This window comes from Diabrotica undecimpunctata, chromosome 10 (assembly GCF_040954645.1).
Source record: "Diabrotica undecimpunctata isolate CICGRU chromosome 10, icDiaUnde3, whole genome shotgun sequence".
NCBI lineage: Eukaryota > Metazoa > Arthropoda > Insecta > Coleoptera > Chrysomelidae > Diabrotica > Diabrotica undecimpunctata.
In genome coordinates this window covers 39,106,044-39,128,467 of record NC_092812.1, presented here as the reverse complement: position 1 = coordinate 39,128,467, position 22,424 = coordinate 39,106,044, and the positions used below count along the sequence as shown (strand labels likewise).

General features: G+C 33.3%; 1 protein-coding gene across 1 annotated transcript; it reads right to left on the bottom strand.

Annotated features, from left to right (window-relative positions):
• Positions 1 to 1,885: 1,885 nt before the first annotated feature.
• Positions 1,886 to 13,874, bottom strand: LOC140451855 (uncharacterized). Its single transcript, XM_072545762.1, has 2 exons — positions 13,735 to 13,874; positions 1,886 to 2,914 (listed from the first exon to the last, which is right to left on the bottom strand). The coding sequence occupies exons 1-2, from the start codon at positions 13,784 to 13,786 to the stop codon at positions 1,956 to 1,958; spliced, it is 1,011 nt and encodes a 336-aa protein (XP_072401863.1). The 5' UTR covers positions 13,787 to 13,874; the 3' UTR covers positions 1,886 to 1,955.
• Between the last annotated feature and the right edge of the window lie 8,550 nt (positions 13,875 to 22,424).

The window sequence follows — 22,424 nt, the reverse complement described above, 5'->3', positions numbered from 1 at the left end:
AGCAGTACCATGGTGGAATTCAAAATATGAACTAACCTGCATTATTATGGCTGCAGAAAATCATGCGAAAAAATAAAAATATGCTTCTCTAAAAGAGCAGTACCATGGTGGAATTTAGAATATGAACTAACTGTACGTCAATGCAAAATGGCCCTCAACAGATATCGACAGAGCAGAAGTCAAGAAAACCTGATCTGATTTAAAAATCTAAGAGCCAAAGCAAAATATGTGCTTAAAAAAATCAAAAAGATTCCTGGCGAAATTTTGGATATCTCATTTGTCCGTCTCAGTTTGGACAAAAATAAGACAGATGAAAGATTATAAAACCCCTTTAAAAATTCCAGCAATATCCCTGAATGATGTTAAAAATCAGTGATGATCCACTTTTTTTATCAAAAATATTGTGAAGTGATGAGGCTAGATTTCACAATAATGGTGTTGTCAACCATCACAATTCCAATTATTGGTCTCCCGTGAACCCACATTGGATGATAAAAACAAGATTTCAGAATATTTGGGGTATAAATATGTGGTGCGGTTTATTTAATGGCCGTGTTATAGGTCCTTACTTTTTTAACGGCACTCTAACAAGTGTTCGATATTTAGACTTTTTAGAAAACATTCTACCCGATTTGCTAGAAGATTTTCCTCTTCATGAGCGTCAAGAAATGTGGTGGCAACAAGACGGAGCTCCTCCACATAATGCGAGAATCGTTAGCGACCACCTACAAAACCGTTTTGATAACCACTGGATAGCAAACAACTCTCCAGAAATTATGTGGGCCGCACGTTCATGTGATTTGTCACCTCTTGACTCTTTCTTTTGGGGAGCGATAAAAGATATTGTTTGTCAATCAAAACCGCAAAATTTAGAGGAATTAAAAGAAAAAATAAGACAAGCATGTCGCCAAATTACTCCAGAAATGATTCGAGCCAGATGTACCAGAAATCTTCTGGAACGATTCGAAATGTGTGTTGCAGCAGGTGGGTTACAATTCGAACATTTAATGTAAATAATATTAGTTAGTTAAATTTTGAAAAATTAAAAATAACGTTTAAATAAAAAGACTGTGTACTTCGTACGCACGTAAGAAGTTATACGACGTAGTTAAAATAGTAAAATTTTCAATGATAATAAAGCATAATATTTCTTTTCTATTCTATTTTTTAAGGCTATCTTGATTAATTTAACAAAAATAAAAAATAATCTGATATTTTCTCGATACTTAACAAACCCATTTTATTTTTAAAAAATCGATTAAATAGACGATAGAAGACCACATCCAAAACTATAAAAAATGTACAGGGTGCCATTAAAAAATTTAAGTTAGGGGTTTTAACTAAGAGATGAATATTTAAGGGATGATGTTTTCTTCGCCATATTAAAGTGTATTACAAATGGAATAGACCAGTTTTTGTCCCTTTAAAAAAATCTCTATTTTGTTAATAAATATAGCCTGGATAAATTAATCTGGGACACTTCATTAACAAAAATAAAAAATAAATTGATTTCTTGATTATTTACAAACCGATTTTATTTTTAATAAAGACGATAGTAGACCACATCCAAAACTATAAAAAAATATACAGGGTGCCATTAAAAAAATTAAAGTTAGGGGTTGTAACTAAGGGATTAATATTTAGGGGATGATTTTTTCTACGCCATATTTAAGTGTGTTACAAGTAGAATAGACCACTTTTTGTCTCATTCGAAAATCTCTATTCGTTTAAGAGATATAGCGTGGGTAAATTAGTCTGGGACACCCTGTATATATATATATATATATATATATATATATATATATATATATATATACTGTTATAAACTTTACCCGAGTCAATGACCATAAGCTGTCGAGACACTTTAATTACAAATAAAAAAAAATATTCTTAATAGTTTAATAAAGTTTAACAAAGTAGTTTGCTAATTTTATTTATGCGTTTACTTTTGGATCTTAATTAAATGAGCCTAGTTTATCATTAATCTGAGTTCCTGGATCGTTAATAGGATTCCTTCCGCCAGGATGAGGTAAATTGAGTTGTCTATTTAAATTTGACTGTAACTGGAGACTACCGGTGTTATGTCCACAAGCACACTGAATTCCCTTACTCATGGCATGCGGCATGGCGTTGTATCTGTAATTGTTCATCAAATGCTGCCAGGAAGATGGTTGCCATACAGGTTTCATGATTTTAAACTCCACTGGATTCATAATGCTAGTTCTTCTCGAATAAATGGCAGACTGAGGAGGTGGACGTTCTCCAAAATAGTGATTATGTAGAGTAGGATCAAAGCGTGGTATTGTTAACTCTATTCCATTGTTATAACGTGGAACTACCGCATTTCTATTAGGATCTGACATTTGCATTATCGTGGGTGAATTCCAATAATTTCTACCTTGGTCATTATTAGTAAAATCATACCTTCTGTTTGGATCAAAGAAATTAGGGGATGTACTGGATGAATATGATGGCCCATACATGTTTCTATAGACATTTGAAGGGTAACTTGGTTGGTTACCTGGGATAAAAATTGTTTTTTGGTCTGTAGAAAATGCGTTATTGGAATTAGAGCTGTCAGTACCTGTAATGATCGGTACATCTGGTACATTATCTACTGACATCGCTTCATCATTTTTGGGTTTTAAATCTAAATTGGATTCTATGTGTATTACAACATCAGTTTTAATGGTATCATTTGGATCATTCATAGATTTGGTTACATTACATCCTTCAGGCGTGCAAGCAGCAGCCTTTTTATCTAATACATCCTTATTGTCTACTTTTATAGATGTTGAAGACCGTGTTACTGGTGTAAAAGTATTTATATGAACTCCATGGTTATCAGCCAATGATGCATGATTTGACGAACGGCCTCCAAAGTCCAGTTTATCATTAATAGAGAGTGCAGAACCTACAATAAAAATGTAAGAGTTATTTTTGTTTTATATTATCTTGTATTTACTAATTAATTTGTGTTAAGAAATTGTTTTATTAAACACTTTTTAAAATCAACTCATATTTTCTTTTCCCTTTATATACCTTTATTACTTAGCAATATCAATTTACCATACATACAAATTATTTAGATAGTGTTCAATTACAATTAAACAAATTAATTTAATTTTACATTTGTTTTTATTAAAAACCTATGCTGTGTAATTTCACAAAAGCTAATTTTTATCGTTTAAATAAATATTTTAAAATTAAATTGTATAAATTACATGTAACCCTACTTAGGACCATTGGAAACTGATATTGATTTCATCGTTGAAAAATTCAGTACAATGATTATAAAAGCTGAAAATACGATTGCTAAAAAGCTAACCACAGGAACACCTGTAGGAAGAAGAAGCAAAGGCCGACCGCGAATTAGGTGGTTAGATGGAGTTGAAACCGACTTACGGATATTAAAAATCAGAAGATGGCAACATGTTGCCAGAAACCGAACAGAATGGCGACGAATCTTAGAGCAGGCCAAGATCCACAGAGGATTGTCGAGCCAAAGATGATGATGATTATAAAAGCTGCAGAAGAAACTATAGGTAAAACAAGCAGGCCAAAACGTAAACAGACGGTCACATGGTGGAATGCTGAATGTTAAGATGCACTGAAAATTAGTAAACATGCAACGTATTAAAAAAACACCATACAGAAGAGAACTTAGTTAATTTTAAAAAACATAGAGCTAAGGCTTCTTCTTCTTCTTCTTTTTATATAGACATGTCTCTGTCTGTTTTTCAATGTGCCTCCAGTAAGTTGTCATTCCATCGTTTGCGTGGTCTTCCTACTGATCGTCTTCCTATCGGGGAACCGTCTCTTGCCGTCTTTACTACTCTATTTGTTGTCATTCGGCTTATATGATCGTTTCATTCTACTCTTATATTTCTTAATCAGTTTTTGATGTTCTCCACCTTGCATCTATGTCGTATATCTGTACTTCTAGCTCTGTCCCATAGTGTCTTACCATCAATTTTTCTAAGTGTTTTCATCTCTGCTGTTTCTAACATCCTTTTTGTTCTCTCTGTGTCAGGTCTTGTTTCTGCCGCGTATGTCATTATTGGTCTGATGACTGTTTTGTAAATTCTGCCTTTCGTTTCTTTCCCGATATTTTTATTTCTCCATATTGTTTCGTTTAGGCAGCCTGCGGCTCTGTTTGCTCTATTCACTTGATCTTTCACTTCGGTTTCGAGCTTTCCGTAGCTAGATAATGTGATGCCTAGATATTTAAACTTCATCACTTGTTCTATTATCTGACCTTCCAGCTCCAATTTACATCTTAGTAAATTTGCTGTTATAACCATGCATTTTGTCTTTGTTGGGGAAATTAATATGTTAAATTTTCTGGCGGTTATATTAAATTGGTGCAGCATACGTTGTAAATCATCTTCACTTTGAGAGAGTAGTATTGCGTCGTCTGCATAGCAGATTATTTTAAGTTGTTTTTCTCCCATTTGATATCCTTTTTTAGTTCTTAATGTTTTTAATATTTTGTCCATAATCAGGTTGAACAATAGGGGACTCAGGGAATCTCCCTGGCTTATCCCATTGCCAGCTTCAATAGGGTCGGTTAGTTCTTCTTCTACTTTTACTTTTATTTGTTGTTTTGGTAGATATTTTCGATCGTTTTGATTATTCCTAGAGGTATGTCTCTTGCATTCAGTAAGTGGATAACGTCTTTTAATTTGACCCGGTCAAATGCTTTTTTAAGGTCCACGAAACATAGATATGCCGGTTTGTTGTATTCGAATGACTTCTCTTGCACTTGCCTCATTATAAATATAACGTCGGTGTATGATCTTCCCGGCCTAAAACCTTGTTGTTCTTCTGCTAGTGTTATAATTTCATTCAATTTATTTGTTATCACTTTGGTTATTAATTTGAGTGTTGTGTTTAATAAATTAATTCCTCTGTAATTTTCCGGGTCCGATTTGTCTCCCTTTTTGAAGAGATGTATTAGGATGCTTGATCTCCATTCTTGAGGAATTCTATTTTGTTCCATTATTTTGACGTGACAACGTCTTAAATTAGGTTTTGGCTCGGAGTCACTCATGAAAAAGTGTAACGCCCGCTCACGTCTGTTACGATGAGTCACCGAACGAGAGAGAGGCCCGCCGGACCGGCGAATGCCTTGCGTCTCTCTCCCACTCAAACATGATCGGTCCGCATTACAGCAGAAACACTTCCTTTCATTTCATATTTCTCCTATCATCGTCCTATCCTCAACAAAATCACTCAAATAGAAATTAGTTAAGTTTAAGTTTACATGTACAATGTTTTAGTAAACAAAATATATTTCTATAGTTAAAATTTGTGCAATTCTTATTTTCATTCAATTCCTTGTTCCTATTGTGCAATTTAATAATATTCATATCAATAAATATTCTACCGAGAAAAAGACGTTGTCACGTAAAATCTTCGCCCGTAAAACCGACTTTACAGGCAACCGATTTTTTTTGAATTAGTTTTAGTAGTTGTTTGGTCAGATCTGATCCTCCTTACTTTAGGAGTTCGTTTGGTATTCTGTCCTCTCCTGGTGATTTTCTATGCTTCCTTTACCTCTTCCTTCTCAATATTTATTTCTTCGTTTGTCGTCACCTCTGGTGTTGGTGGTTCATCATCGTCACCTTTAGCAAACAGGGATCGAAAGTAGTTTACCCACGTTTCCTTCTGAATGTGTTTCGTTTTTATTAGTTCGTTCATTTCTTTTCTTTGTCCTCGGATCATTCTCCATATTTCTTTTTGTGTTCCGTAGAAATCGTGTTTCATATGTTTTGAGAAACTCCGCCAGTGTTCTTTTTTTATTTGTCTAACCAAAGTGTTCGTTTCATTTCTGATTCGTTTATAGTGGTTGTATACCTGTTGTGTTTGTTGTGTTCTGTATTGTAAAAAGGCTTTCTTCTTTTCTTCACATTTTGTCTTAACTTCCTCTCTAAACCATGGTGTTTTCCTTTTTGATATGTTAGTGTTTGTGACTTTCCTCTCTCCAAGTGATTATGTTGCTGCGTTAATTATATTATTTTTGAGTTTTTCCCAGCTTTCCTCGATGTTATCGTTTTCTAATATTTTATTCCCAGTGATCTTCTCCGATATTCTTTTCCTGTATAAGTATTCCGTCGATTCCGTATTTAGTCCTTCGACTTTGATTTTTGTTTGTGTTGGCGCCGCTCTCTTGGGTGGGAAGTATTTCAGGATTATTCTTATTTTACATAATACTAGGCTATGGTCGCTACCTACATCTGCTGAGTTGAGGCATTTTACGTCGATTATTTTTGATGGATGTATATCTCTGTTGTTTATAATATAATCTATCATAGATCTTTGTCCACGGGTGTTATTGAATGTATATTTGTGTTGGTCTTTGTGGTTAAAAAATGTGATGTTTATTCTTAGTTCGTTATTTGTGCAGAAGTTGATCATCAGTCTCGTTATGTTTTTGTTTGATGCCGGGTATTACTTGGTTGCCTATTCGAGCGTTAAGATCCCCCAATATTATCATCTTTCCTCTGACTTGATCTACTACTTGTTGTAATTGGCCGTAGAACGCTTCCCTTGTTGTTTGAGGCTTGTTATTTTCTGGGCCGTATACTCCGATGTTCAGGTCTTCCTTCTCAATTCTTATCTTTGCTGTTACTTTATATAGAGCTAAGGAGACATATATAATCAAAAAGTGTAAGCGTCAGTCATGGAAACAATATGTATCCTTAATTACCGATGATACCCCCGCACCTGAAGTGTGGAACAAGATCCGCAGAATTAAAGGTATTCCGTATACTTACAAGATAAACCCTCTTAATATGAACGGAGATCAAATAACTGATGAAGCACAAATAACATATGCCTTAGCAGTTTCGTTTCAAACATACAGCAATGACTCTATGTATGACCCTATATTTATTGAACATAAAAGAAACTAAGAACAAGAAATAATCATTACCAATAACAATCATCCACTGAACTCATCACTAAGTATAAATGAACTAAATGAAGCACTTCAGGATGTTAAAAATTCTAGCCCAGGACCTGACGAAATATCTTATGCATTTCTTATAAATCTTCCAGCAAATGCTAAACAATACCTTCTGGATATGTATGATCTGTTATTCTATACGAAACAATTTCCAAAATCCTGGAAAGCAGCAATTGTAATTCCTATTTTAAAACCTAATAAAATAAAGACGGATAGAAATTTGTATCGACCTATATCTTTAACATCCACCTTGTGCAAACTAAGAGAAAAAATACTTAACAAACGTCTGCAATACTTCCTGGAATCCAATAATTTAATATGCAAACAACAAAGCGGATTTAGGAAAAACAGATGTACAACGGACAACTTGATTAAACTACAATTGGTCATACACAAGGTTTTGCAAGTAATCGTCAAGTACTGGCCGTCTTCTTTGATATAGTAAAAGCCTACGATACTGTGTGGAAGTATGATGTCCTAAAAAGATTAAAACAATGGGGTGTAGACGGAAATCTTTTAGCTTTTATCAAAAATTTTGATTATGATAGAAATTTTAAAGTTAAACTTACTAATCATTTTTCAAGTTAGTATACCCAAGATAACGGAACTCCCCAAGGATCAACACTTAGTGTAACACTTTTCTTAACTGCAATGAATGAAGTTGTTGATAACATTAATACCCCTGTCCAAATTGGTTTATATGCAGATGACCTTGTTCTTTATGTAAGAAATAAAAATAGCCGGTTAGCTGCAAATATTCTGCAAGAGTCCATCAAATCTTTAGAAAAGTGGTCAGAGAGAACAGGTCTTCATTTTTCTACAAACAAAACAAAAGCAATATGTTTTTCAAGAAACAAACAAACAAGTTGGCCAAAATTAACACTATATAATCAAAATTTGCAGTATGTAGAAGAACATCGATTTTTGGAAATTATATTAGATACAAAACTCACTTGAAAACCCCACATTCAACGACTTAAAAAATCTTGCATGCAAAATATGAACATTCTCAAGGTATTAGCCAATCATAATTGGGGGGCTGATATCACACAATTAGTAAATATATATAAAACACAGATTCGTAGCAAGCTAGATTATGGATCAATAGTCTACAGTTCAGCTAAAGATAGTTTATTAAAGCAATTGGACATCATACAAAATACCGAATTAAGGCTTGCACTTGGAGCCTACAGGACCAGTCCAGTAGAAAGTCTGTATGTAGAAGCTGATGAACCACCTCTTTCAATTAGAAAACACAGACTAAGCCTACAATATGCAGCTAAAATTGGAGTAATCTCTAATAACCGTGCTTACTCCTACACATTTTCTGACAATTTTCTTTTAATTTTTGAACAAAAACCCTTTCTTTCTGCATTATTTAGTAAAAGAATCACAGGTTTCAATTTTCCGAAAGTTATTTCCAATGAAATAAACTACCCTCCTCCTTGGACCATAAAACTCCCCAAATGTAATACAAATCTTCTACTGTATCCTAAATCTGATACTTCATCACATATAATTCTACAATGGTTTCAAGCGATTAAAGACAAGTACAAAAAATATTACCAAATAAGTATATACAGATGCGTCAAAAACTTCTGAAATAGAAGCGGTAGGCGCAGCTTTCGTCAACGAAACAATTAAACATCAGTTCCAGCTACCTAAGGAGTACTCCATATATTCCGCCGAATTATATGCCATATCTAAAGCCCTACAACATATATCAAACCAGCCCAAATTGGAAGCAGTCATTTTCACAGATTCTTTAAGCGCAGTACAAGGAATATTAAGGGTTTACCCAAACCACCCAATACTATGTCAAATTAAAATTGATCTAGAAGAACTTTACAATATGAATAAAAGGGCAGAATTTGCTGTGATTCCATCTCATGTAGGCATAATAGGCCCTAATGAAAAAGCTGATCGGGAAGCTAAAGAATATACGAATAGATCATATAAAGAGCTCCTAGAAATTTCTCATTCCGACATTCAAAACACCATCAAAGAATTTTCAATGAGAATATGACTCGAAAGATAAAAAAAACTTGACGACAACAAACTACATCGCATCAACCCAAATTTGTCACCAAAAGGGATAATGCCACAAAAACGACGAGATCAAGTCATACAACACCGCTTGAGAATAGGACATACCAGGTTAACCCACCAGTACCTAATGAAGAAAGAACAACAAAAACTGTGCCATGTTTGTGATATTCCTCTGACAATCGAACACATTATTGTTAGTTGCCCACTCTATCACCTGGAACGACTTCAAAGTGATTTACCAAGTGATCTGAAAAGTGCTCAAAAGAAAAAATAAATATTTAAATAAATTCCATCTTTCCACTTTAATAATACTGTCATAATAATTGTTTATTTTAACTTATTCACTAAAAATTGTACAATGGGAATTCACTCTATAAAATATTGGGGTTACCATAACTCCTAAATAAATTAAAATCAAACAAAAATGTCATTTATGTAGATATGTTAAAAAAATTTAAATTTTTACTCTTATAGTTGTAAGCATTGAAATATTCGCTTTGTTTACATATAATATTTATTCTAATAGATTTACAATTTTCTCCTGAAGAAGTTACAAAATCGTGACGAAATATTGAAACATAGAACAAATCGAGTTTTATTTCCTACAGACCGATTGCTGATACAAGTCAATATATATATATATATATATATATATATATATATATATATATATATATATATATATATATATATATATATATATATATATATATAGTTGAGAAAAGCCTAAACCGGTACCAGAAAGGTTGCCAGGTCATATTTTATTTCTTGTTAATTATTCCCAGTAGAATGAGAATAATGGATATTGGATATACATCAATAAATGGATTTTTTTCAAAATTTATAATTGAATACTGACATAATTATCACTTTTTGAACATGATTTTATCATTACATATTTTTTAGTAGATCGATATAATGTTTTAGTAAATTAGTAAATTGAAGTTAAAATCAGTAGATCTACTTAAAAATCAGTAGACCTGGTAACCCTGCGAGAGGTAGTAATGGGCAACGTACAGGCACCAAAACATGGCGGTCACATCGAAACTGGCTTCACTTTTCGAAGGTTTATTAAATGAGCGTTACCTGTCCTCTTTCTTTCCTTGTTTAAGGGTATATCGGTGGAAGGCAACCGTTTATGCATATTTATGACTATTGGTAGTATATTCAGTACGGTGCAGCCAAGTTAGAAAAGGAGCACTTAACTTGGGAAATTATCAAAACAGGAGCAATGCGTCCAATTTGTTACATTAGAAGATCCTGATGGTTTTCAGGGCAACAATTAACAATAACCATGGAGGAAGCTACAGCTATCTGAGGAAAGGAATGCTAAAAGTTAAAACGTTTAAAAATTTTAAATTTTAATTCTTTAAAGAGTTTCTCCATACTGACTGTACATGCAATACATGTTTCTAAAAAGAAATAAGAACTGTCACACTTTTACCTACAACTACTTGTTAATTTTACCTCTTAAAAATCTATTAGACAACAAAAAACTGGTCCTTTTTTGCCAGTTCCTCTCCTTAAAAGTGATGTAGCGCCACTAAGTGTCTCCCTTTTAAATTAAATGTCTGTTGTGTCTTTTTGAATGTGTTCTGTCGGTCCCTAAATATCCTTAAGTGTTTTTTAATTTAAATTTATTTGACATCACAACAATTCTGCCCTAATACAGACCAAATCAATTGATCATAATTTGATAATTACAAGTTGGAGTTATTGCACACCCATGACTTATACATCTACCTTTTTATATATTATCATAGAGCTGTCTGTTCTAAATAAATAATTTCAATAAATTAACACACATTTCCAAAATATACGTCTTGAATAAATATAAGTAACTTTTAAATAATATAACACATCACATTCATTTCAACAAACAATCTACACAATAACTTCTTCCTAGTTTATTTGTTAATATCTTTCTCCTCAAGAACTTTCTCTCTATTTTTTAAATAGTTACAATAAAACCGATGATCACCCTTCACCAGTTTACATTTTGAAAATCACTAAATAATAACCCTTGTATCGGCATGTGAGTAGTATTTATTGGTTATTAATTTATTTAATTTCCGTTTGCTAGATTACTTTTTGTCACTTCACTTTACTTTGCTTGTTTAATCAATTTTTAAGTTATATGTAATAATCACACACATACAATATTCGCATAATTGCTGTATTTTCTTTACCAGACAGCTCCCTAATACGGGTTTTATAATTTCAGCATATAGTTTACCACGTACCTTAAGACCTAAAGATGCATGGCAAATTATAGTATGCGAAACCGGTCGTTGGTAGTAGAATAAATTGATTTTGAGTAAGTCTTATTCTTATTTATTTTTACCTACATCTATCAAGAATTTTATACCGTTTTGATTTTAATTGAGTCCGTCTTAAACTCGCGTCCTCTCACCCCATTAACCAATGATGTTTAAGATTTCAACTCTTTGACCTCATTTCTTGACTCTTGAAGTCATGACATCCTTTTCTGTGCCTGATTTTTCGAAGGTATTCTTTAATTATTTATACAGATTACAGTTGTTACAGCGCATCCATAGAAATTTTTGGGCTCCATGGCAAAATAAATACCTGCATACCTTACAACAAAAGTCTAAAAGGTTCTATTTCAGAAATAATATAGATCCAATTAAGAAATGTTTCAAAAATTAAATCCATAAATGACAAAAATATAGTTCTAAGTAAGGACAAGAATATGATGAAGCTAACACAATAAAAGGTACTTATGGTGGAGCTCAATAACTCATAAAATATCTGCTCAAAACTTAAATTTGGCACTTAATGTAGTAGTAAAAGAGGCTACTGATATGCAGCATTTTTTTAAAAGTGTTTAACAAATATGTAACTTTTTGTCTCCTAGTATTAAAAGATTTAATTAAATAAGATCCTGTTAAATTTTATATCTAATAACGCAAGGGAGTTTTTAACTTCGATAACTTTTAACACATTGAACCCTTCTGGATGGGCAGGACGTTATAATGCTATTTTGCTTTAAAAATTCGGTTTGTTGAAGTCCAAAAAGCGCTAACCCTGAGTTTTCTCAAACTCATCAGAGGAAGGTGAAACCTTATTTAGACGAACTTTAAAAAGATGAGCTTTTTCAAGATCCGGAAAGTTTGTACAAAGTGGACATATTTTATCAAGTATTGTACATTATTATTAATTAACTGAAATCGCGCTTCCTTCCAGTGAATGAAACTGCTTCCAATTTTATTATTAAATCCTATATTGTTTTCTGTATGTACATTAGCAGACTCTAAGCTTATTTCTCCATAATCATTACTGTCTATTAGTCACTGTGATAGCATTTTTCGGGAATTTTAACAGTTCGACAACGTCCGGTTGATCAATATTTTCGATCTTTCTGTATCTCTTCCTACCTCTTATCTTGTGCTCTCATTGACACCAATATATAAATGTGCAATGTGCAATTATAAAACTGCAGTTTTTGAGAGATATGCGGGATGTCCCGCATGACAAAGCGCCCGTTTCGTGTCCCGTCCCGCCAAAAAATCACTGTCCCCTCCCGAAGCAAAAATCGATGTCCCTTCCTGCGTCCCTTCCCGTCCCGCGAGACAAAGTGTGGGACAGGAAGGCCCGCATGCATCCTTACGTAAAATGCTTAAAACTTATACCATGAATAAAATTGAGACTTCCTAGACCAGCCATACCAGTAATGAAGATGTCCTCAGACAGCTAAACAAAAATCGAGAACTCCCAAATATTGTTAAAACCATAAAGGTTTAATATTACAGTCCTCGCCTGATTATCCAAGGCATAGTTGAGGGTAAAAGCTGAATAGGCCATAAAAAACTTTCATGGTTAAGAAACATTTGACATTGGACCTGACAAAGACTAGAGCACTTGTTCCGTGCAGCAATGAACAGGGACCAATTAAACGGAATTGTCATGAGAATAGCCCACACCTGAAAACCATATGATATCTATCCACTAGAACTATACAAGCTGATATAGAATTCTAGAATTCTATAATGAGTATCATAAATAAATGGAAGATATTATACAATAAGTCAATTGCCCGCATTACGAGCGATTTATAACAGACAGCTTTCGGAGAAAACATCTGTCAAAATAAAAAGATAAATAATGTAACATAAAGAGAAAATAAAACATATTGTTTAAGTATTTCAATAAATTGAATAATTCAATTATAACTATCTAATCGAATTCATAAAATATCGTATATATCTCAAAATTTACCTTAATAAAAAAATAAAAAGAATACTGTAAAAAAAAATAAAAAACAGCATACATGATTTCGTTTTTCATGCTTATATATAGAGCGGAGTCGCGGGTTTAATAGGCTTATTAAAGAGATGTCAGTCTACAATATTAAAATTGATAGTATAACAAAGAATAGTTTTCAGAACAGTAAATAAAGCTAAAGGAAAAGGACTTACCTATATACAGTTGCTAGGTATGTCAAAATATATGCTAGCAGCAGAACAAGATGAAAAAAATCTTAGCCTTTCACGCTTGGTAGAAGAGGATGGATAAAATAAAGTACTTATATATTACTATAATCGACGAAAGAAAATAAATTCGGTAATGCTAATAATTTTAGGAAATTGTAAATTTATTAAATTGCAACGTAGAAAAATAAAACATATTAATTTGAGTCATATGAACTATTAACATTTTCTTTGCCTGTAAATTTGTAGCTTAAAATTACTTACATCTGTATTGAAAAAAAAACACAGGTAATATCCAAAGCACCTTAAATTCCATTATTTTTCCGCGTCTAAGCTGCTTAAACCCTATTTTGACACTAATATAGTATGAGCGTGAAGATACTTGGCGTGACAAATCCTGATCAAACAATTATATTCAGACGATTATAATTTTATAAAATAGATGTTGGTCACCTTCATCTTATTTTCAAGGTTACAAATAAAATGTTCTTTGATTGTAATTACAATCATTAAATTTTCACATTTTTAAATAACAATCATTAAATCTTTTACTCAAGAAGGGGGACGTTTTTACTTAGATAATTATCAGTCTACTTAGAAAACGACAACCAAAATTTTGGATTTAATTTTTACAAATTGATTAAAAACGTTGCTAAATCCAGTGACCTATTATTTAGGATGTTATATCATTTATCAGAAGGTGTATTTACTGCAATGTACCTATCTCTTCACAGTATTCCGTAAGGAGATTTTACAATTGATTTACCTTTCTTTAATTTTGGTCTATTATACATTAATCTATGATTTTTAAATGATTGTGGTTTTGTCTTATTTTCATATTCTTCGCTGGACCAAGATTACACTCCTATTTAACATCTTCTTGTTTTGTCTATTATAATGCTTGGAAAACTGAACGATGTTCTCGTCATCATCATCATCATCATTGGCTTTTACAACTCCATTGCCTTCCATTGATTCCGATCCTGTGCTATTATTTCCCATGGCCTTACTTCCATCTTCTCCAGGTCTTCCCCGACTGCGTCTTTCCACCTTTTTCTAGGCCTTCCTGTCGATCTTCTACCATCTGGTCTTTCCCAAAACACATTGCTAATCAGTCTGTCGTCATCACTCCGTACCACGTGGCCTGCCCATCTTAATCTATTGGCTTTTATGTATCTTACGATGTTTCCTTTCCCGAAGAGAGTCTCTATTTCATTGTTGTATCTGCTCCTCCATTCATTTGTCACGCTGTCCCTGCAAGGACCATATATAATTCGCAGGATTTTGCGTTCCCATACTAATAGCTTATTGATTTCTTTCTTTCTCAATGTCCATGTTTCACTTCCATATGTCACTGCTGGTCGTATTATGGTTTTGTACATTTGGATTTTGGCACGCCTTGAGAGAAGCTTTGACCTCATTAGATGTTGAATGGCAAAGAATGATTTATTCCCCGCCAGTATTCGTATTTCAACCTCCCGTTCTCCTGTGTTTTCACTGGTTATTGTTGCTCCTAGGTATTTGAATTCTTTGACCACTTCAAAATTATGATCGTTTATGGTAATGTTTTGTCTTATTCGCTGTCGTTCCTTTTTTGATACGACCATGTATTTAGTTTTTTCTTCGTTTATTTTCAGGCCTACGCTTAGTGTTGTATTATCAGCCTTTAAACAATAATCATGAGACGTACTGAGTGTCTCACCAATCGGAGCTCCGATCGTATCCCTCGACCCGAAATCTACTCCGTATTGGCTACCTAGGACCCTTAAGCTAGCGGGGACACATGAGCGGAATCCAATTTAACCTAGGTAATATTTTTTCACCCATTTTTCACTAATTTATTACCACCCTAATATTTTTTCACCATCAAACCACCCTTAAGGGGAGCGATTCTGCTGGCTTACGGTTCAAGCTAGCAGAATTAAAAAAATATTTATGATATACCACAGTGATCTGCTAGGTTTTTACAAATTTATTAAAACTTTAGTAATTTTTCACCCCTTACTACCCCTTTAACAAAAATTAAATAAATTTGTTTTATTTCAAAAATACTTCAATACATTTACACGGTGTGTGTGTGTGTGTGTGTGTGTGTGTGTGTGTGTGTGTGTGTGTGTGTGTGTGTGTGTGTGTGTGTGTGTGTGTGTGTGTGTGTGTGTGTGTGTGTGTGTGTGTGTGTGTGTGTGTGTGTGTGTGTGTGTGTGTGTGTGTGTGTGTGTGTGTGTGTGTGTGTGTGTGTGTGTGTGTGTGTGTGTGTGTGTGTGTGTGTGTGTGTGTGTGTGTGTGTGTGTGTGTGTGTGTGTGTGTGTGTGTGTGTGTGTGTGTGTGTGTGTGTGTGTGTGTGTGTGTGTGTGTGTGTGTGTGTGTGTGTGTGTGTGTGTGTGTGTGTGTGTGTGTGTGTGTGTGTGTGTGTGTGTGTGTGTGTGTGTGTGTGTGTGTGTGTGTGTGTGTGTGTGTGTGTGTGTGTGTGTGTGTGTGTGTGTGTGTGTGTGTGTGTGTGTGTGTGTGTGTGTGTGTGTGTGTGTGTGTGTGTGTGTGTGTGTGTGTGTGTGTGTGTGTGTGTGTGTGTGTGTGTGTGTGTGTGTGTGTGTGTGTGTGTGTGTGTGTGTGTGTGTGTGTGTGTGTGTGTGTGTGTGTGTGTGTGTGTGTGTGTGTGTGTGTGTGTGTGTGTGTGTGTGTGTGTGTGTGTGTGTGTGTGTGTGTGTGTGTGTGTGTGTGTGTGTGTGTGTGTGTGTGTGTGTGTGTGTGTGTGTGTGTGTGTGTGTGTGTGTGCGAGTGTGTGTGTGTGCAAAACACTTCTGTTTTAATAATTGGTATATTTAATTAAAAATTACTAGTTACCTATTAGTGTAGTACTACACTACTACTACTACTACTACTACTACTACTACTACTTAGAAAGTACTACAAATTTCACTGAAGATGGACTGATAAGTCCGAAAACGTTTTGAACTTAATCCTTTTGGATTTTTAAAATTTAATTAAATATACCAATTACAACAGTGTTTTACTTCAATGTTCGAGTTTTTTAACTATATGATATACAGCCAACTCACGGGAATTATCCCTTTTTAAGTTGTAAAATTTTGTTAAAAAATAGGGAATGTACAAAACAACAATATTGCAATGTTTAGCATATAAAAAAGTTGGTGAAGTTGGTGTTTGTGGAAATTCTAACATTTAAAGATGTAAACTACTTTCCTTATTTGAATTTCTAGTATTTATGGGAATTATCTTTCACACTGACACATACGGATATCAAGATTGGAGGGTTATTGGAAAACAGATCCACTATTCAACTTAAAATCTTTTTTGCAGAACATCGGCAGAGATCTTTTTCTTATAATTTTAAGGTGCTTACACTTCATCCATAATCCAATGAGACCTAATGTTATTCCTGAAGATCGGTTTTATAGAATAAGAACAGTTATAGACTTTTTAATACTAAAATGACTGCTCTGAAAAAGAATTATCACTAGATGAATCGATGGTACCGTGGAAAGTTAGACTTAGTTTTAAACAATATATGTATTAAACAAAAGACATAAAAGACGATATCAAGGTTAGAATTAATTCGTAAATTAATTTATAAAAAAGCAAAGAAAGACGCAATATCGCACGCGAACATTTACCTATAAATAATTGCTAATAAATCGGACAAAAGCGAAACAAAAACGAAAAGATGCAGAGTATGTCCTATCCTAAAAATAAGAAAAAACCCAATTTATGAGTGTGTGGATTGTGCCGAGAAACCAGATCTCTCCGTGGGCGATTCTTTCAAACATTTCCATAAACAAAATAAATAGGTTAATATTTTTTGTAATAACCTTTAATTTTTAGCTATATTCAACTGACAATGAATAAAAAATCTAAAAAGAATTAAAATACAAATATCTTTAAATGTTTAAAATGCTGCTAATATAAATTTATTTTACTACGCAAATAATCTATATCAGCTGTTCTGACCAACCGGTAACTTCCGTCTCATTTGAATATACCTACTCAAAATATTTATATCCTAAAATGTTTTCCAATATAAATTCTTTATGTTATACACCTAATCTTAAAATTATGTTTTGACCAATCGTTAATACTCTTCTTATTTAAATAATATTAAAATATTAAGTACCTAAATTATTTTTCAAATTTTCATGTATAGTTTGTTTCACGAAAAATGGTTGAGTGCTTAATGGTTACCTGAGTTGATCCTATTGTGTATACAAGAGTCTCTCAATAAACTACCGAAGTACACAGGGTCGCACTTTAGAAAGTTTGTTATTTAATATATTTCATTGGTAGCTGTGTAATACACGATTATAAAAATTTATTAAATTATTTCATATGGTATTTTCAGGTTGTTAAAGTGAATATACTTGATAATTGAACAATTTTTAACATGAAGAAAGTAGTTTTTTTATTCTACGTAAATAATTGTAGTATATGGATCTAAATTCAGAAAGGTACGTTCCTTCACACTTTTTACAGGCTTAGGACTGTCAGCAAAAAACTGGGGTGTTTAAAAGTTTTTGCTCTTCCTAATCGGATATCGTTAAAAATGTACAGTAATAATAGTTCTATTTACAGTATATACATACAAACGAATACATAATGTACAAAAAATAGATGAATTGAAAAAAAAATATAGAAAAATATATACAAGTTAATATTTACAAAAAAAAAATACCCAAAATAACCAAAACCAATAGTAGGGCGGAAGCCGTAACACTGTATGTCCTATGTCCTCGGCCAATGCGTCACCAATATATACTTTTTTAATAGAAAATGATTTTAACACTTCTAACAGTTCATTTTTTAAATAACTTTCTTCAAAATATATATCGTTTTCTAACAGGTAGTTTTGAATTTCAATTTTCGTGTTATTTGCACTTGACGACTATGGTAACTTGCATTGTCCATTACTATCACACTAGTTTGGGGAAGGTTAGGTATAAGACAATTCTTAAACCATTGCTCAAAAAGCTCTGCCGTTGTATCTTCATGGTAGTCCACGCAGGAGTCTTTAATGTTCTTTGCAGAAAGCCATAAGGCATTTGGGACCCAACCATTTTCTGATCCTGCATGTAAAATTGTTATTCTTTTCCCTTTGTTTGATGGAGCTTTTGTTTGACACCTGTTGGAAGAATCGGACCATTCTTTGGATGGTGTTTCATGAGTGTCAAACTATGTCTCGTCCAGATAAATTATTGGTCGATCTTCTGTACGGTACTTTCTTATGGAAGTTATATATTCAGTACGCCACTTTTGTAAACGATGGGACTCCATAAGCACTTGCCTTTTGTCAATTGTACGATATCTGAAGCCCATTTTAGACAAAATCGTCCAAAGACTAATGCGGCTACAGTTTATTTGTGTATCATCATTAGTAAGCCGTTGTTTTAAAGCATCTAATGTAGGTATCCGTTGCTCTTCGTACATTGTGTAAATTTTTCTGTTTCTCATTGTGTCCTTATCACTTTCGTCAATACATTTGGTAGAACCGGCATCCTTACGCTTCCTTCTTGACTTAATGGGATTTGATGTAATTCTTTTCACTGTGGTTAGAGGTATTTTCGTTAAATCAGATATTTCACTGGCAGCAGTATTAGCAGTAAGTCCTCTTGTAAGTAAAGAACTATATATTGTTTTTACGATTTCTCTAGCGTCAGCAGATAAATGCTTTTTCTTTGCTGGAACACTGGAAGAAACACTGTTTCAGTGATCAATGTTTTTCCACGGACGCCACATAATGCTGTTTTATAGGTATAAATAGGTAACACTGGTAACACTTGAAACACTTTCAACTAAATGAAACAAAATGTATATTTAAAAATTTTTCATCGGTTTTATATACTTTTACAAATTATACAGAATAGAGGGAACCTGTATAATTATTCCATATAATAATACTTAACGATCAACAAATTTATTGTGGTCATTAAAAGATCAACCATTGATAGTGAAACTCACTGTTAAAATGTTTACAACTTTATGAAATAAAATGAAATAAATACAGTAGTATAAACTTTACGTTGGCGTTGGCGCTGGCGATGACGTTCGCGTTACAACATGGTCAAATGGGAAACTCGTATGTCTATTTATAAACATCGTTCATCGTTGGCGTTGGTGTTTGGTTCCGTTCAAGATGAACCAACTTTATCTTTTGCCGTTGGCCGTTGTAGGACAGAATACACCAAGCCTTCTGTGGTTGTAGTCACGATCACAGAACATAAAAAAACTGTATCTTTGTCATCGCAGCTAATAGCGATACCGAAAAAGTGACAAGGTTTGTCAAAAAATCAAACTAAATTATTTGTTTATGTTTGTATTTCCACATGTTTATAAAGTGAAATACATAGTTTAGATAATTTAATTTATATTCCCCATATATTAGAAATTCCATCAAAGCGATAGTTTACATTTATTTTTGGTTTTACCATTTGCAGTAATTTTTCAAATACTGGAACCTGCATCCTGGTATATTTAAAAAACTGCTCTCTGCTATGTATCCCAGTTTTTTATATTTGTATAATAATTAAAATTACCTCTTGTCTTTCTGTTCTTGTTAATGGGCCTCCGTTTTTATTGACGTTGTCTTTTATTTCGAAGGCTCAGTGCTACTCGAATACAAAGTATCGTGTATAAGTGCCACTGCACCTAACAAAGGCCGTGCATTTTCATTTTTCATTGTATTAATTTCCAAGCAAAAATTAATAATACCAAATCAAAAATGTAAGTTTAGAAATGATCTTTAACGCCAACGCCAACCGAAAGTTTATAAATGCAGTTATGATAAACAGCGCCAAGGTCAACGGCGAACGCCAGCGCCAACGCCAACGTAAAGTTTATAAATCAGCCTTAATAGTATCCATAGTGATACGACAAGTGACGCTTGATTACAAAGGATGAAACTCCTATTTGAGCTACTAACACGGCTAATGATTATCAGTGACTAAGTGACTAAGGCTATGGCTCCACGAGCGACAGACTGTCGCTAGCAGTAGCAGTAAAATTACGGCGGCAGTAAAGAAGTAAAATCATGGCTCCACGAGCGACAGTTTACAGCGCGCATATCGCCGCGTTTTGGTCTTGTAGTGGCTCCATGAGCGTTAATACGACCCAGCTACAATCAGTGGCATCTTGTCCGTTTATATAGTGTTCGTGTATATAGCAGATAAAATAAATAAATAAGTAAAATAAATTCAGACCGATAATACAATAATATAGTATGGATAATTTATCATTTCAACAAAAAGTTGGTTTAATATTGGCATTGCGCCGTCGACGCAGGGTTAAAAAACAACGGAAATGGTGGATTCACCCTATTCTAGTGCCTAGACAGACAGAGGGAAAATTTTTTCTTTTACACAACAAATTAAAAGAATATCCTGACAAGTTTTTTAAATATCGCAGGATGTCAGTGTCTTCTTTTAATTTTTTATTATGTGAAATAGAAGATATACGAAAACAGATATTCAAATTACATATTTTATAATCCTATACATGTATCTACCTAAAAATAAAAAAAAATAAAATATTTAACTATTTAACTTTCATTAGAATAAAAAGGGGCCGCCACCACTTCTTACCTCTGCGTATTCTGTAATTCGCTACTGAATTATCAAGTAGATCGACGGCTCCCATATGTCAATTATATTAATTTATCATATTGGGTTCATGGGTTCATGTAATGAATCTTCCTTTTCCAATATCTAACTTGCTTTTTTATGTTACAATAATTATCGTTATATTATTATGAATCACGCCAAGCTATCGAAAACGAAACATTAGTACTGAAGGATAATAAAATTTTACTATAAACAATAATTATTAAAATTTTATTTATATGATATGATTAGACAACCACTTATATAGAAATTAATCACCAGTTCGAAGAAGGAAATCCAAAAAATAGATTTTCGGAAAATCAATAAAAACTGTTTATTCTCTCTATTAAACTTTTTCTTGTTTATTAATGGCGTCTATTATAAAGTACAGTTTGATACGGTTAATTGGGATTAAAAAAAAAACCATCCATTGATTTTTATTATCTAGAATACCGATAAAAAAATATTGGATTTATTTCTTTCTTAGAACTTATAATTTTTTGTTATGATTTGAGACAAAAAATTGTATGAAAAAACTGTAAAGTAATTTATAAAAACAAAGAAACAACTTAACAAACACAGAGAAATAAACAAACAAGAACAAAAATATCCGATTAAATGGCAATTACCGCTACAAGCTACAAATTACTGCTAGTGGAGCCACAAACGCGCTGCAAATTACTGCTAAAAAATAGGTCCGGATCTATTCGAACGCGACACGTCCTTGACGACGCGTCTTGGTCTCGAAACAAAGCGACAATCTACAGCGCGTGGAGCCACTCTGTAACACTGCTGTTGTTTTCATTTATCAAGCTACATTTTACTGCTACTGCCAGCGACAATCTGTTGCTCGTGGAGCCATAGCCTAAGAGGCGAAAGTTTCAGAAACATTGTAGATGAACTGATACAATGTGATGGCCACGATAATAATTTAATATTAACATACACAAAAATGTGGTTTCGGGGATCTCCATTACCGTAAAATTTTATGGAAGTTTTAAAATTGTTGTACAGATTTCGTTATTTGCATTTCAATATTGGGTCCAGTATAATGTAGTTTAACTATATATGTACCCTATAACAACTGTATTACACCCTGTATATGCGGGTTTATATTAAAACCCAAATACATGGGTTTTATTTTAAGAAATAGATCTTTACTTTGTGTAAAATATATAAATTTTTTCTTGGTATAAGCAAAATCAGACATCAGTGTTAACCGACAACGAAGAAATAATACGTTGGAGATGCTATATTTTAAGCGAGATGATTTTGAAAACACAGACATATACGAACACAAATATGACAGTATTGAGACCAGTTGTTGTCGTCAAGTTTTTGAAAAAAAAT

Coding starts and splice junctions, on each gene's coding strand:
- LOC140451855 (XM_072545762.1), bottom strand. CDS start 13,786: ATGGAATTTAAGGTGCTTTGGATATTACCTGTGTTTTTTTTTCAATAC. Junction 2,915..13,734: donor GTTTTTTTTTCAATACAGAT/GTAAGTAATTTT, acceptor TTTTTATTGTAG/GTTCTGCACTCTCTATTAAT.